At 37.9% G+C, this 13302-nt stretch overlaps 1 protein-coding gene across 1 annotated transcript in view; it reads left to right on the forward strand.

The window, feature by feature from the left end:
• Positions 1 to 13302, forward strand: part of PDE8B (phosphodiesterase 8B) — a 79562-nt gene that overhangs the window by 45617 nt on the left and 20643 nt on the right. The window contains exons 9-13 of the mRNA XM_056323816.1: positions 4062 to 4150; positions 7951 to 8029; positions 8559 to 8699; positions 10345 to 10433; positions 11134 to 11194. Of these exons, the coding sequence (XP_056179791.1) occupies positions 4062 to 4150; positions 7951 to 8029; positions 8559 to 8699; positions 10345 to 10433; positions 11134 to 11194 (459 nt within the window). The remainder of the gene's footprint in view (positions 1 to 4061; positions 4151 to 7950; positions 8030 to 8558; positions 8700 to 10344; positions 10434 to 11133; positions 11195 to 13302) is intronic.

Here is a 13302-nt window from a genome sequence, read left to right on the forward strand (position 1 = left end):
TTGCACATCATCTCAAAGAAGAGGTAATAGATCGTGCCTCCTCTGCAAGGGTACTGTGGGAGCAAAAGTATTAAAGGCAAAAACATTGCTGAGGCATTTAGATGCTCCAAAAGTCAGAACAGTTGAAGCTAAGAGGAAGGTCAGCCCAAGAACGTTAGTGCTTTCTGAGTCTAGTTTTCTCCTTCCCCTTCTCTCTTTCATATCTCTCTCTCTCTTTCTCTCTCTCTGACTTAATATTTTTCAAAGAAATCTTTATTTCTCCTCAAGGCTGGTGTTTCATCTAAAAACAATGCAGTGCAATATGTTTTGCGGTCCAGATTGTAACTGTAAGTGTAGCACTGAGGAGCGCCAGAGGAGACACTGTGCAGCTCTGAGACACATCTCAGTGGCACGCTGCCTAGGCAAGTAAAACCTTTTTGCACCTGACAGCTGTTCCAACCATTGCCTCTAGCTGTCCCAAATTTATCAGAGAGTTTGCATGATATAGTAATTCCTTTTTGGAATTATTTTTAAGCTTTTAAAACACATCTGATGTCAGAATTATTTATGCTTGGATGGGCATCAGTAGGTACTATATCCAATGACAATCTCCTTCCCCTCTGTGCCCATGTTCCCCCCCTCCCCCCGCCCCTGATTTAAAAATACCCTTCTTCAAATAGAGAAATAGTATTTGCAGGGAATCTCTTCCTCAGCAGTAAAATCTTATCTGCTAAAATTTTGAGTTTTTCTTCATTCTTTGTATTTTTAAAGTCCACCTGTTCTGGTAGCTTTATTTTATGTTATCCCTATTCATCATCTCTGCAGTTGTCCTATTTTTGCTCATCATCTTCCTCTGCTTACCTTGGCAAAACACTGAATGCAATCACTCTTGTCTGGTGGTGGCTGATTTTTAAATGTATCTCCAACTTACTTAGTAAAGAGTCTGAGCTTCTAGCCAGTTGTCTGTCACCTTTTTGTAGAGTGTTGTAGACAAACCCAGACTTTCTACACCAGGCTTGGATCTAAAGATTCCAAAGAACTCCTTTAAGCTTTTTGGGGGGATACTCTTGCAAATAAACATACATTTTTTTTCTTGCAGTGAAGAGCTGATTATTCAGCTTTAAAACGTTCTGTTACCTTCATGTTACCTTATGTTAGAGTACTATCTCTCTATGTTTATGTGTACCTATAAAATGTATTTAATTTCTTCTAATGAAATCAGTGATGATTGATCACTATCCAGATCTGGATCACTATGATCACTAAAAGATCTTACAAGATTTTGTGAGTCTTTTCTGTTAATTTTATACATTCCTTTGGCATTTTTCTTGATGCTGAGTTATTTCTGTTTCTTATTGTGCCTCCTCAAGAAAGTTACATCCTCTCTTTTTTCCCCTATATCATTAAGAGCTTTTGTGTTTATGTATTAATGGTATTGTTAATGCAGTACATTTATTATGCTGATTTTTTGTTTTTCCCCCTCAGCCTCATAAATCTAATACTGATGCCCTACTTAGGATGGACTAATTTAAATAAGTTATTTGGCTTCATGACTGATTTTTAAGTATGATTTAAATTAGCAAATAGGGGACCTTAATGTTTGCAGTTATTCAATTACAGTCTTGTCTTGTATTTTGAACTTCACTTCTTTTCCTAAATAAATGTTGATTTTCATTGACCAGTTACTATTAAAAATTTCTGGTTTGCAATAAAATAAATCTTTAATATTAAACCTAGTACTACTTGCTAAGCAAGAAGAATGATGCATCCCTACTAGCGGATGACTCTTGTGGCTTGTGGCAAGTTCTGTATAGGATGACAGTAGAATCCTATTATAATGACGTAAAATGTAATTTGAGAGTATATGTTAGTTAAATCAAAATGTACTGTATAATGTACTGTATAAATACTGAACTTTTTTAAAAGAAAGTATTGTTGTCTGCCTTCTAATGTTTGAGAGTTAATAGATCATCATCATCTTGTGCCTCATTTAGATGCACAGATTAGAAAAAGGAAATATTTTCTGCTTTTTTCAGGTCCCAGTTGATTTCTCAGCTTTGAGTGAGCCAGTGAATGAATAGTGTTAGTACTAAAAACTTAAAGAGATTCTGTGCATCTGCAGAATACAACAGTTAAACAGAGCAGGTTTAGCATTTCAAAAAGCTGCAATTCTTGGTTCTTAGCCAAAGATTTGTGCCAATATAGTGGTTGATTTTTGTCAGTAAACAGCAGTGGTTAAATTTTGTCAGTAAACAGCACTACTTTAAAATTCAGTCTATAAAGAGTTTTAGTGTGCTGTAGTAAATTTAGTTTGTGAAATAGGTAGCCATCATTGTTAAATTGTATATTATTGGTAGATTTGCTTTTATATTATTTTAAATTTAACACTAGCATATTTGAATATTTAAAAGAGCACTCTTAAAACTGAAAATCTAAATCTACAGTGCTGTAAAAGGCAAGTTTGTTTGCAGGCAGTTTGTTATCCAAAAGCATCATCATTTGTACCTTTGCTTCTGCCAGTTTGATATTGTGCCTTTTGATTTCCCATACATTCACTTAGTGAGTGAAGTGAGAGTTACAGAAATATTATAGAAATATTTTAAGATCTTAACATCAAGGAGTGAAGCAGACCTATGTCTGCATTTATTTCAAATTTCACTTTTTTACATTTTACTGGCAGCTTGGGATTAAGCCATTTGTCCCCAAAACACAATTTTTCATACAGGAGAGAAGCGCAGATTTCTTAAAAAGCCATTCTTTGTTCCTTGGAGGTTTGAGTGCTGCCTCTTGACTCTGTATGCAGCTGTGCTGTGAGAACTAGTGACAACACTGGGTGTTTTCTGTGAAAACGATAGTCTAGTTTTTAAAAACTAGAAAACATGTATTTCTAAAAGATGATTCAGCTCTTCATAGCAAGTTTACTAATGAGCAGTAAACTTAAATTGAAATCAGAGAATTTACTACTTTTCTATCAACATAAAATGATTTCAGCAGGATCAAGCACAAGACATTTCAGCTTACTACCTTTGCCTAACAAAAAGAGGACATCCTCTCCCATCTGGAGTGTATAAATGTTAACTGTTGTCAGCATGCTGCTTGCTTTATATGCTTTTCTGCACTTCTACATTCACAGTGACAGCTCAGTGAGATGACTTGTGGAGCAAAGTTGCTTCACCTTCTGAGCTTCAGCTGCGGTATTTGCTTGAAAACAAATGAAATGTCAAATATAATATTTTTTTTTCTTTCTTTAACATTAACGTTTTATGTCTCTAAGGTCTTCCATTTCCATTCTGAATTAAGGATAGATGTTCAAAATAAACATCAAGACAGTACTTGTTTTATGTGAGACTGTGTTTGGGGTTTTTTAGATTATCTGTTTCTACCAAGCAGGAAAATTCACCATTGAGATTTTAGGATATTTTTTATACTTGCTTTATATTTAGATAGCCATGCTGTCTTAAGAATTAGAAAATCATTCCTGGGGAAAACATGATTACTGAACACAAAAGGTACAACTAAAGCTTTTTAATTCTACCGAATTACAGGATAGTTGAGGTTGGAAGGGACCTCTGGAGGTCATCTTGCACAACCTCCCTGCTCAAGCAGGGCCATCTAAAGCAGGTTGCCCAGGACCATGTCCACACAACTTTTGAAGATCTCCAAGAATGGAGACTCCGCAGCCTCCCTGGGCAATCTATGCCAGTGCTCAGTCACCATCACAGTAAAAAAACTCTTTCCTGATATTCAGAGGAAGCCTCTGGTTTCCCTTTGTGCCCATTGCCTCTGGTCCTGTCACTGGGCACGACTGGAGAGGGGCTGGCTGTGTCTTCTTGCATCTTGCACTGTCTCTTCAGATATTTGTATACCTTGATGAGATCCCCCCTTGAGCCTTCTCTTCTCCAGGCTGAGCAGTCCCAACTCTCTCAGCCTATCCTCGCAGGAGAGATGCTTAATCACCTTCGTGGCCCCGTGCTGGACTCATGCCAGCTCTCTTTATAAGGTTAGAGTTTTAGATGCAGGAACAGAAATAACAGTTTAAAACCATTCCAGTCTATTTCATGCACTCTTGATTTGTCTTCCAGCAATTCATGGAGAATAGCAGCATAACTGCTTGTTACAATGAACTGGTTCAAATAGAACATGGGGAAGTGCGATCTCAGTTCAAATTACGGTATGTAGAAGTGTAAGAAACTGCAAACATCAACCGCTTGGTCTACATAACTGTATCAGGTTACTTTCCACTTCTTCCCAGCTATGAATATATGTGCTTTGCATCTGTATGTTAACTGATATACTATACCCTTATTTCATTCTTCTGTTATTTTGTAAAGGACAAATTTAAGTGCTTTAGTAACTGATACCTTCAGAAAGCTTGGTCTGTGTATGTTTCATTCACTAGTGGTTTAAATGACAGCTTTCCTTAATGCAAAATACAGTACCTGCCCTTTATTCTGATGCTCGCTTGTGTCCCATATGTCCTGAGGTGCCCATATTGAATTTGGCAACGTTCTAGTAGCTAGTACTACCAGCATTACAGTCAGGGCAAGATCCTTTAGCAGAAATATTGCAGAACAACAACTTTGGCTTGTTTAATTGAAAATTTACATTTTTAAAATGCTGTCTTGTTTGTAAGGTTTATGGGCTGCAAATTTACACTGTCGTAAAACTTCACAAAATCATTCTTGATCTCACACATGTGAGATTTCATGTTTGATAGCTAGAGCTGAAACACAATCTCGATCTGGCTTTTCAAACCCTGAACTTTTATTTTGTTTCTTGGGCAAGACTTGGAAGACCAGGAGCACATTTTTTTATCTTAATGAGAAATTAAATTACTTTCATTCCCTTATCACTTTTTCTTTAATGTTATTGATTTTATATTTAATACAGGTGCTTATAGATGCATGTAAATTTGTTTGCAATACAGCTATATGAAAAAAAGCCCTTGAAGTTGACTGTCGTGTAGAAAATGTCTACTACTTGGGTGTCATAAATTAATTCCAGTTCAATCTACAGAAATACTGTGAATTCTCTACAGGTTCCCATGTCTCTGTGTAAGAAGTAGATTTTTCTAATGTTTTATTTGCAAATCAATCCCAAAGTGACTTAAGTTCAAGTGACTGTTTGTTTGTGCATGCAGAATGCAATTACAGTAAGATTTTCAGCGGAAAAAATGTAATTTGGGCTCACACAGTTTTTAATAGGTGTTTTCCAAAAGTCAGCAGCTGTGAAAATTTAGAGTTCAGTTAGGTCTTATGGTGGTCCTGACTTGGTTTGTTGTTCGCTTGTAAGTGCAACATGAAGTAAGTGACTTCTGAATTAAGTCAGCATGGATCAGAAACGTCAGTTTTATATAGGAAGATTAAGCTGTCATTCATACACACAATGCTGGTAGTTTATGTTTCATTCCAAGAACAAGATGCAAATACAGTTTGAGTATCTCTACATTAATAGTATCAATTATGAATGCAGATAATTAAAACTCCAACACAGGTAGCATGAATCATATTGGGTACCATGTTTTTCTGCAAGTTTATTTATACCCATCACCAAAAAATATTAAAATTCAGTAAAATTAGAAGGAAACAATGTCAGTCCCCAGTGGCATTTCATCTACTGACATTGTTTATGGAAACATTGTTTATGGAAACAACAGTATACTACTCACTTGTAATTCTGCTTGCTTTTGCTCTCTTGAATGTAGTTACATAAACTGTGAGCCTACTTCCTTTTAATTTATGTAAATAGTAGTACAATATAAAATGTATTCTGTGATATCATGTCTTTTGTGTTGATAATACGCATGATATATATTTATGTGTGTGTATATTTATGTGTGTATGCTATATTTACATCACCTCTGAGCATGACTGTTTTGTGAGCCCTTGGCAGCATTGCAAAATACTGTGAAAAAAAACCAGTGGTATTTTTGGGTTTGCTAGTGCCACTGCCAGATGCATTGCCAGAATAGTTAAGTAGTTTAAAGAGCTTAATAGATGCAGACCCAGGATAATTAAATAGTTCAATACTCCTTGTCATGTAACAAGCAGAAGTAATGCTTATAAGCAACATTTTTTAAAAAAGATAAACTTTCTGAAAAGGTGTATTTCTAACTTGGAGATGCTGACGTTTTGCAACAGAGGATTTCCCCCTACCTCTGCCTGATTAGGCAGGTGCTTTAAATGAATTTGCTATTAAAAGCTAAGCAGAACTAGTGTTGTTTGGTGATGCTGTTCGGTTATAATTTGTTTTCATCTGTGTGGTTTAATTAAGTGTGGGGAAAAAAGGGTTGCACTGTATGTCTGTCCCACTGGGTCTCTGGTCTGTTTGCTGTCTCAGTATGTCTTCTATACAGTTTTGTAGAAGGGAAGAGAGAATATTTTCAGAAAGTTGTCAATGGAATTAAACCCAGGATATTTCAGGTGTTCAGATACAAGAAAAACATGGTGAAAAGGTAGGACCAGCCTGAGAAAGCAGTATGTGAGGTCATGTCAGTGGTCAGAAGTGTCTTTCCATTCCAAGTGGGGACTCTGCCTCTCCATGTAGCTGCTTCTGGTTTGAAGCTTGGTTGACATCTGTGGGAGGTGTATGTTAATCAAAGAGGATATGGGCCATTTAAACTTGCAATTTTGCTGGCTTGGTTGCCAGATCAAATTAAAATACTAAGGTTTGAACAGTACAAACAGAGCTGTGTGTTTTCTTGCAGAAAGTTTATGCAGCTGGTGTACCAGACAGGCATCTACCACTGAGATAAATCAGTTGTTTCACACAGCACAAAAATCACACTTTGGAGCCAGCTTGGACTGCTAGAAAATCATTGTAAAATTACATTGGGAGCAACTCCTAATGTCTGAGCTGAAATACGGCTGTCATCTTCTGTGTACAACACTTCTACAAATCTTCATCCATGCAGCTGTGTGTCTATGTCTCTGTGTATATCTTTTGGTGTATCCTATTTGGTTTTGAGTTACTTCTATGATGAGCAGAACTGGTAATGTCCTTTATTTCCTAATTCTTTATTACCAGTATAAATTTAAACCCCACTATGCAGTCTGGGAGCAAGATGTTCCTTTTAGGCAATAACTGTATACAAGAATGTTTATGCATGGTGCATTTATGCTCCCTGCAATGAGATGTAGATAGAAGATTAGTTTGTGTTTAGTCCAAATCAAAGGTGAAGGGCTGACATTTATCAAAGCAAGTACATCTGGGTTGTTTCTTTTGGTATGCCCTCTTCCCACCCACCCCTCTCTCCCCAACCCCCTTCCCTTTCTAGTATTAGGAGCTTATAACCCCATCCTGTGTAAATCATAATTTAAGCAATCTAAATTTTGTAGCAAAAAAGTTAGGCTTTAATTTTCCTGCATTAGTTCATGGATAGCCCTGAAAAATTGGGAAACGAAGATCATTTTGGCCCTTAATAAAGATCAAGATGTATGGAAATGAAGTCACTGAATTATTACTTGGAAGCAGGAAAATTGGTGGGTTTCTGACTGGGACTTTGAGATGGCTGAAATGGTTTCCTTTAATTATGTTGTATTACAACTTCTTTGATAGTGCCAATCTATTTGCTGTATTGAAAACTTTGTATATATCTGCTGTGATAATTTTTGTGTTCCCTATCTTTAATGATCACAAAACTCTCTATTCTAATGTAACAGCCATTTGTTATTTTTACTGCTGTTAGCTCCTGTTGGCTAGAGCATGTTTGGAGAAAGAAACATACTATTAAGATGCTGCAGTACCCATGAGCAATTTTACAATGTGCTCTGCAGTAAAAACATGTTAAGAACAGGGATGTCTGAAGCTGGATTTCCTGAGAAAGAATCATAATGGAGATGGTGACATGTTTTAGCCAAAACAACAGGCTGCTTTGTGATTCATCTACTGATAAGTACAATATAATAACATATTTGTAGTGAGCAAACTGTTGTAACAATAAAACTAACCTGAATCATTTCCTAATTTCAGGGCTTGTAATGCAGTGTTTACAGCATTAGACCATTGTCAGGAAGCTATAGAAATAACCAGTGAAGATCATGTCATTCAGGTAGGCGAAAAAAACCTGTTTTGTAGAACTCATAGAGAGGAACCCCAAAGAGGTCTTTGCTCAGTAGTTTCTGTTCTATTTCAGCATTTCAGTTTTGTTGCCCATTCCAAAGGCCTGTGCAATGAACTGCCTTATTTCTGAATGCTGCACATTGACACCTGCTGAATTTTTAAGACTTTTTCTTCAGTAATTTTATTTAGATGATTAATTTTCAGTGATCATTTGATGATTGATTCAGTTGCTTATGGTAAAACCAGGATGAAATGTGTAGCAGAACTAGATGCCCTGTACAGTTTTGTTCTCTTTCTATGCCTTCTGGTAACAGTTTACGTAGCGCCTTCTGTGTTCAGCTCCTTACTTGAATAAAATGTTTCACCATTACATAGTACTTCTGTATGAAAAACACTGAATTGTAGGGGGGTGTGGTTATGGGTTTAGATGTAAAACTTGCAGCACTTTGATAGTTATACATGAGTATCCTTGAATTATGTTCTTTTTCATCTTACACTAAAGTACTTTTGTTTGGCAGTATGTTAATCCAGCCTTTGAACGGATGATGGGGTATCACAAGGGAGAGCTTATTGGCAAGGAACTTACTGAACTACCAAAAAGTGATAAAAACTGTGTGGATCTTTTAGACACTATTAACACATTTATTAAAAAAGGAAAGGTAAGCATATAAAATAAACTCAGGCAAAATTGCTTTAGATTTCTATTCTGCTTTATTTTTAATGCTCTAGGTTTAAGAACACAAAATGTCTCTTAAGAAAAAAAGATGTGGTTTTCATGAGTGTACATGCACATTTAAGACCAGAATTCTGCTCCTCAGATCTGTTAGGAGCACAACAGCCCATGCCTTGTACAAGGGACTACAGATTTCTTTATCTTGGCTTTTAGGACCTGACTGAACTCCTCTACCCATTTGTTGGCTTAGTAGTGATATAGGAACATTTTCTGTGTTTCTGTTTTGCTTAAAGCCTATGGAGCTTTTGTTACTTGGAACATAACAATTTGTCCCTCTGTCAGTCTCTCAGGTGGCTGCATCATCCAGAAAGGTTTAACTGTTCTGTCATAACTGCAGAGCCTTCATTGACTGTGCTTTAAGCACCAAAATATGTCAGCACTCAGTGGGGTGTGTTTTTCTAACTATAGTTAAAATATTTGCAGTGTGCTGTGAACTCCTGTTGTGGTGGTGACAGGCCACAGAAGCACTGCATGTTCCTGGAAATATGTTCTTCTGATATATGCAGCAGTCTCACCCTCCTCTTCATGAACTTTAGGGAGTTCTTGAATATTTCTGTCATTTCCTGCAATGATCTGAGCTTTGAGGGTCGCTGGAGTTGTTTGCAGGTTCACCTTGGTTTATTAGCCATACCTGCAGGCTACTTTTGCTTTGCTCCTCATTTACACAGGCTGCCCAGCTGCTAGCTCTGCCTCTATCCATCTTTCTCTGTGACAGAGAAGGTATCGTCCACCCATTTCCCAACTTCATCCTATACTGCTGCCAAGTAGATCCCTCCTTAAAATCTCTCTTCTTTGAGGTGGTAAAGAGAGAAGCCTTTTGCTTCAACTTCCTTCCTTCTCCAGTCCTTACCAGAAGGTATTTTTTATATCTGTATCAGTGGACTGCTTACAGATGGTGCATACATGCCTGTGTTGGCCTGGTGTCCTCTTGATGCTTTCCTGTAGCAGTGGAGATGGAGGGAAAATCAGTGGCTAGTCAGAGAAATGGACATTTACATGAGAGAATAGGATAAAAGATGCCATGAAGAATTTTTTTCTTCCTTTTGCTGATCCGGAGTGCCTCAGAGATCCGTGGTCGTGAGAAAAGTCATGGAGTGCAAATAGGCTGTTGGTTACCTGAGGTTAGTTCAAGGACATCGTTAGGTCAAGGGCTTCTGAAATTTAGCATACATGCCACCTGATGACTGACAGCTTCAAAGCTGAATGGTGCTGAGCACAGAGTTTGGTTCTACTGCTCCCAGGGGAGATATCCTCTGGATGTTTTGTGCAGCCACCACTGCTTATGGTGTTACCCAGCAAGAATGTTTGTATCCCTTCAAAGTAGATGATGCCTAAAGTTCTTTGTAAAAATTGTAGTCTCTCACAGAAAAAGATATTTACTCTGTCCTTACGTTAGCAAATGCCTGTTAAAGGTGCTACTCTGTATTAATAAATTTTACACTGTTTTAAAAAATACAACCACAAATTAATATGTAATCATTTACTATGTAAGGACTATGTAATAATAAATGAGTATTTGACTACAAGCTGCGTATTCTTAGATGTTGTCTCTGTTGTGTCTGTTTGCTTAGGAATGGCAAGGAGTTTACTACGCAAGAAGAAAATCAGGAGACAGTATCCAGCAGCATGTGAAGATAACACCTGTGATGGGTCAAGGAGGGTAACTAACTTGTGCAGAACATAACTGCTTTCTGCTTTGTAGGGCCTTCTCTCTGCTTTCCCCATCTGTAAATTTGACATGAACCTCCATGTATTTAGTAGCAAGGTCCTGATATAACTGCTGGCTTCAAGCAGTGTGGAAAGGACAAGCAAAGTTGAGAAGGTCATGTTTGTTGCTGACTTTCGTCCATTTTGGAGTTGACATACCCTGGGTAAAAGAACTGTAAAGTTGTAACAGTTAATAATGTTACTGGTATATTGTTAGTTATATAGTTACGTGCTATAGACACTGGCAAGTAGACCTTTAGGTTCATGTTACTGTGCATTTCTTTATGAAGTTATTCTGTGGAATCCAAACTGTCACAGGGTTAGCTGGAATGAACAGCATCTGGGCGATCCCCTTGTTTGTGTCCGTGCTTGTACATGCTCACACCTTTGCGGCGTAGTGTGGGCACATTGCCAGATTCTGCTCCCAGATGTGCAGGTGAATTCCTGCAGGAGCAAAAGGAGCAGCTGTTCTGGGACAAAAACATCACTGTAATGGTGAAGGAGTGCTTGTTGCCCAGTCATCTGTTTGATGTTGGGTTTTGGTATCTTGTTTCATGAGGGTGTGGAGACCTCTGCTTTGTAAAATAGCAGTGCATCACTTTACTTCTCTCTTTGCCATCTGATACGCTAATGTGTTTTTTTTCTGTTGCTAGGAAAATAAGACACTTTGTGTCCCTCAAAAGGCTGAATTGCCCTAATGAAAACAACAAACAGGTATTGTATTTCTTTCCTGTCATAATTTTCATAGCCTTTACTAAACTGATATTTTTTTGGTTTAGAAACTGTTATTTTTCCAAAAGGATGTGATCTGTATTGTCAATGAGATTCTCCTTGATTGGTGGAGCGAGCAAGAAAACTTCAGCATTTGCATGGGCTATTCTTCTTTTCTAGGACTGCTGAGTAGAGAAAGAAAGGCTTTAATTCTCTGGAACATGGATGTGGCAGTTGAGTGCATGACACTGTGAAGCAACACAGACCATAGTCCAAAGGGAGTTCAGGGGCATTTTTCTACAGCTGCTCTTGCCAGTGTGATCTGGTGTACTTATGTCCAATAATGACCTGTGCTCAGCTGTCACAAGGTTGCCAGTGTGAGGTTCCTGAATAAAGTGTAGCCTTCGTGCAGGACCTGAGGCATCCCGTGACCATCAGGTGTGTTGTGGAGGGGTGTAACCCAAGCCATAACCCAAGTAAACCAGCAGTGGCAGTTGACATGGGTCTCTGCATTCCAGGCACAAATCCCGCCAAGCAAGTCCTGCAGCAAAGCTGGTGGCATGGGGAGCTGTTTGCCGTCATCTGCTCCTGGTTCCCTCCCTCTGAAACTGTCTGCCTCAAAAATACTCTAGTATGGGGCCTGTAAAGAAGTCTGGACTTTGGTGAGCAAAGGAGTGAAATCTGTCTTGAGCCTGTGGTCTGTAGGGGTGAGATAGAAAGTGGGAAGCACAGGCAATAGCTGGCAACATTTTAGGCTGAGGATGGGCTTTGGAAACAGGGTGTGTTTCCATGTTCTTTAGAGGAGGGGTTTATGTATCTTCTTTTAGTTAGAATTTTAATGTGCTTTTATCCATTATGTGGATTAAGACACTTGTGCCTAAAAGGTATTTAGAAAGTCACTCCTATTTGTAGTTGCCCTTTCTTCAGTACAACAATACTGAATATTAACACATTACTGGAAAACCTTTACTATTTGAAGAAGTTCATAGGTGGTATTCGATAAAATATGACTGTTGAAACCATCCCCATTGCACTTTGGAAAGCACCAGGAAGTCAACATTTTTAGTTTTGGTTCATAAGCAGTTATTGGTAAATAAAGCACTAATGCAACAAGCTATAGGTCTGGGAAGCTTTACACATTTGGTGGGCCCAAAGAATATGGCCTTGAAGGGTTCTCCACAGATGTAGAGATCTGCCACAAAGGTTGAAGACCACAGCCTAACAGAAAGCATGGTCTGTGGAGATTTAAGGTCCATTAGGGAAAAAACCAAGGTGCATTCAATAGAACTAGGTAATTACTCTGTTTCACTTCTGTGGTGGAAATACCTCCTGTCTGTAGCAGAGCACCAGGTGCTCTGGCATTGCATGAAAAAATTCAAAGAGTGTCTTGAAATTTGGGGGGGTTGGGTGTGTTTGGGTTTGGGTTGGCTTTTTTTTTTTTTTTAATTTTAGATGGGCAGTGATGATGATGTACAGGAGTATCTGTATTATATTCATGAGACTTTTAAGAGTTATTTTTCTAGCAATACTAATGTGATGTTTTAAATCCTGATCAACATTCAGACATTGCAGTTTTCTTAAAATCCATGTCTGAATACCTGTAGCAGTACAACTTTTCTCTGCCCTAAAAAAATGTTAGGTTTATTTTCAAGCCCCAGATAATTCCTTATGGAAGGACAAGAAGAAATCGAACAAACTATTTAGTTATAGAGGAGTAAAAGCTGTCGTAATTCAAATTTTGATGCAAATGTCTGATGTTTCACTGCATCAACATAATCATTAATGGCTTGAGCTCAGCATTTAGACTTACATCCTTGCATTGTTATGAATTGTTTCACCTTAAAAAATGCATGTTGTCATTACCAACAGCCTTGGTAAGGGATATCACAGTATGATTAGAGGTCACTGTGCTGCAGGAACCTTCATGTATTTCTGTGACAAATCTATCACATACAAAAACCAAGTATTTATGCATGGAAAAAAATACATCTCAGAGTGTATCAATTATCCTTACAGTGAAGGTTTATGAATGGGGATTGACTTTCATGTGACTATTCCATGTGCTGAAGCCTAGGTAATGATTAATGCTGTTTTTGCCAATTTGAGACCTG

This window comes from Falco biarmicus, chromosome Z, assembly GCF_023638135.1.
Source record: "Falco biarmicus isolate bFalBia1 chromosome Z, bFalBia1.pri, whole genome shotgun sequence".
NCBI lineage: Eukaryota > Metazoa > Chordata > Aves > Falconiformes > Falconidae > Falco > Falco biarmicus.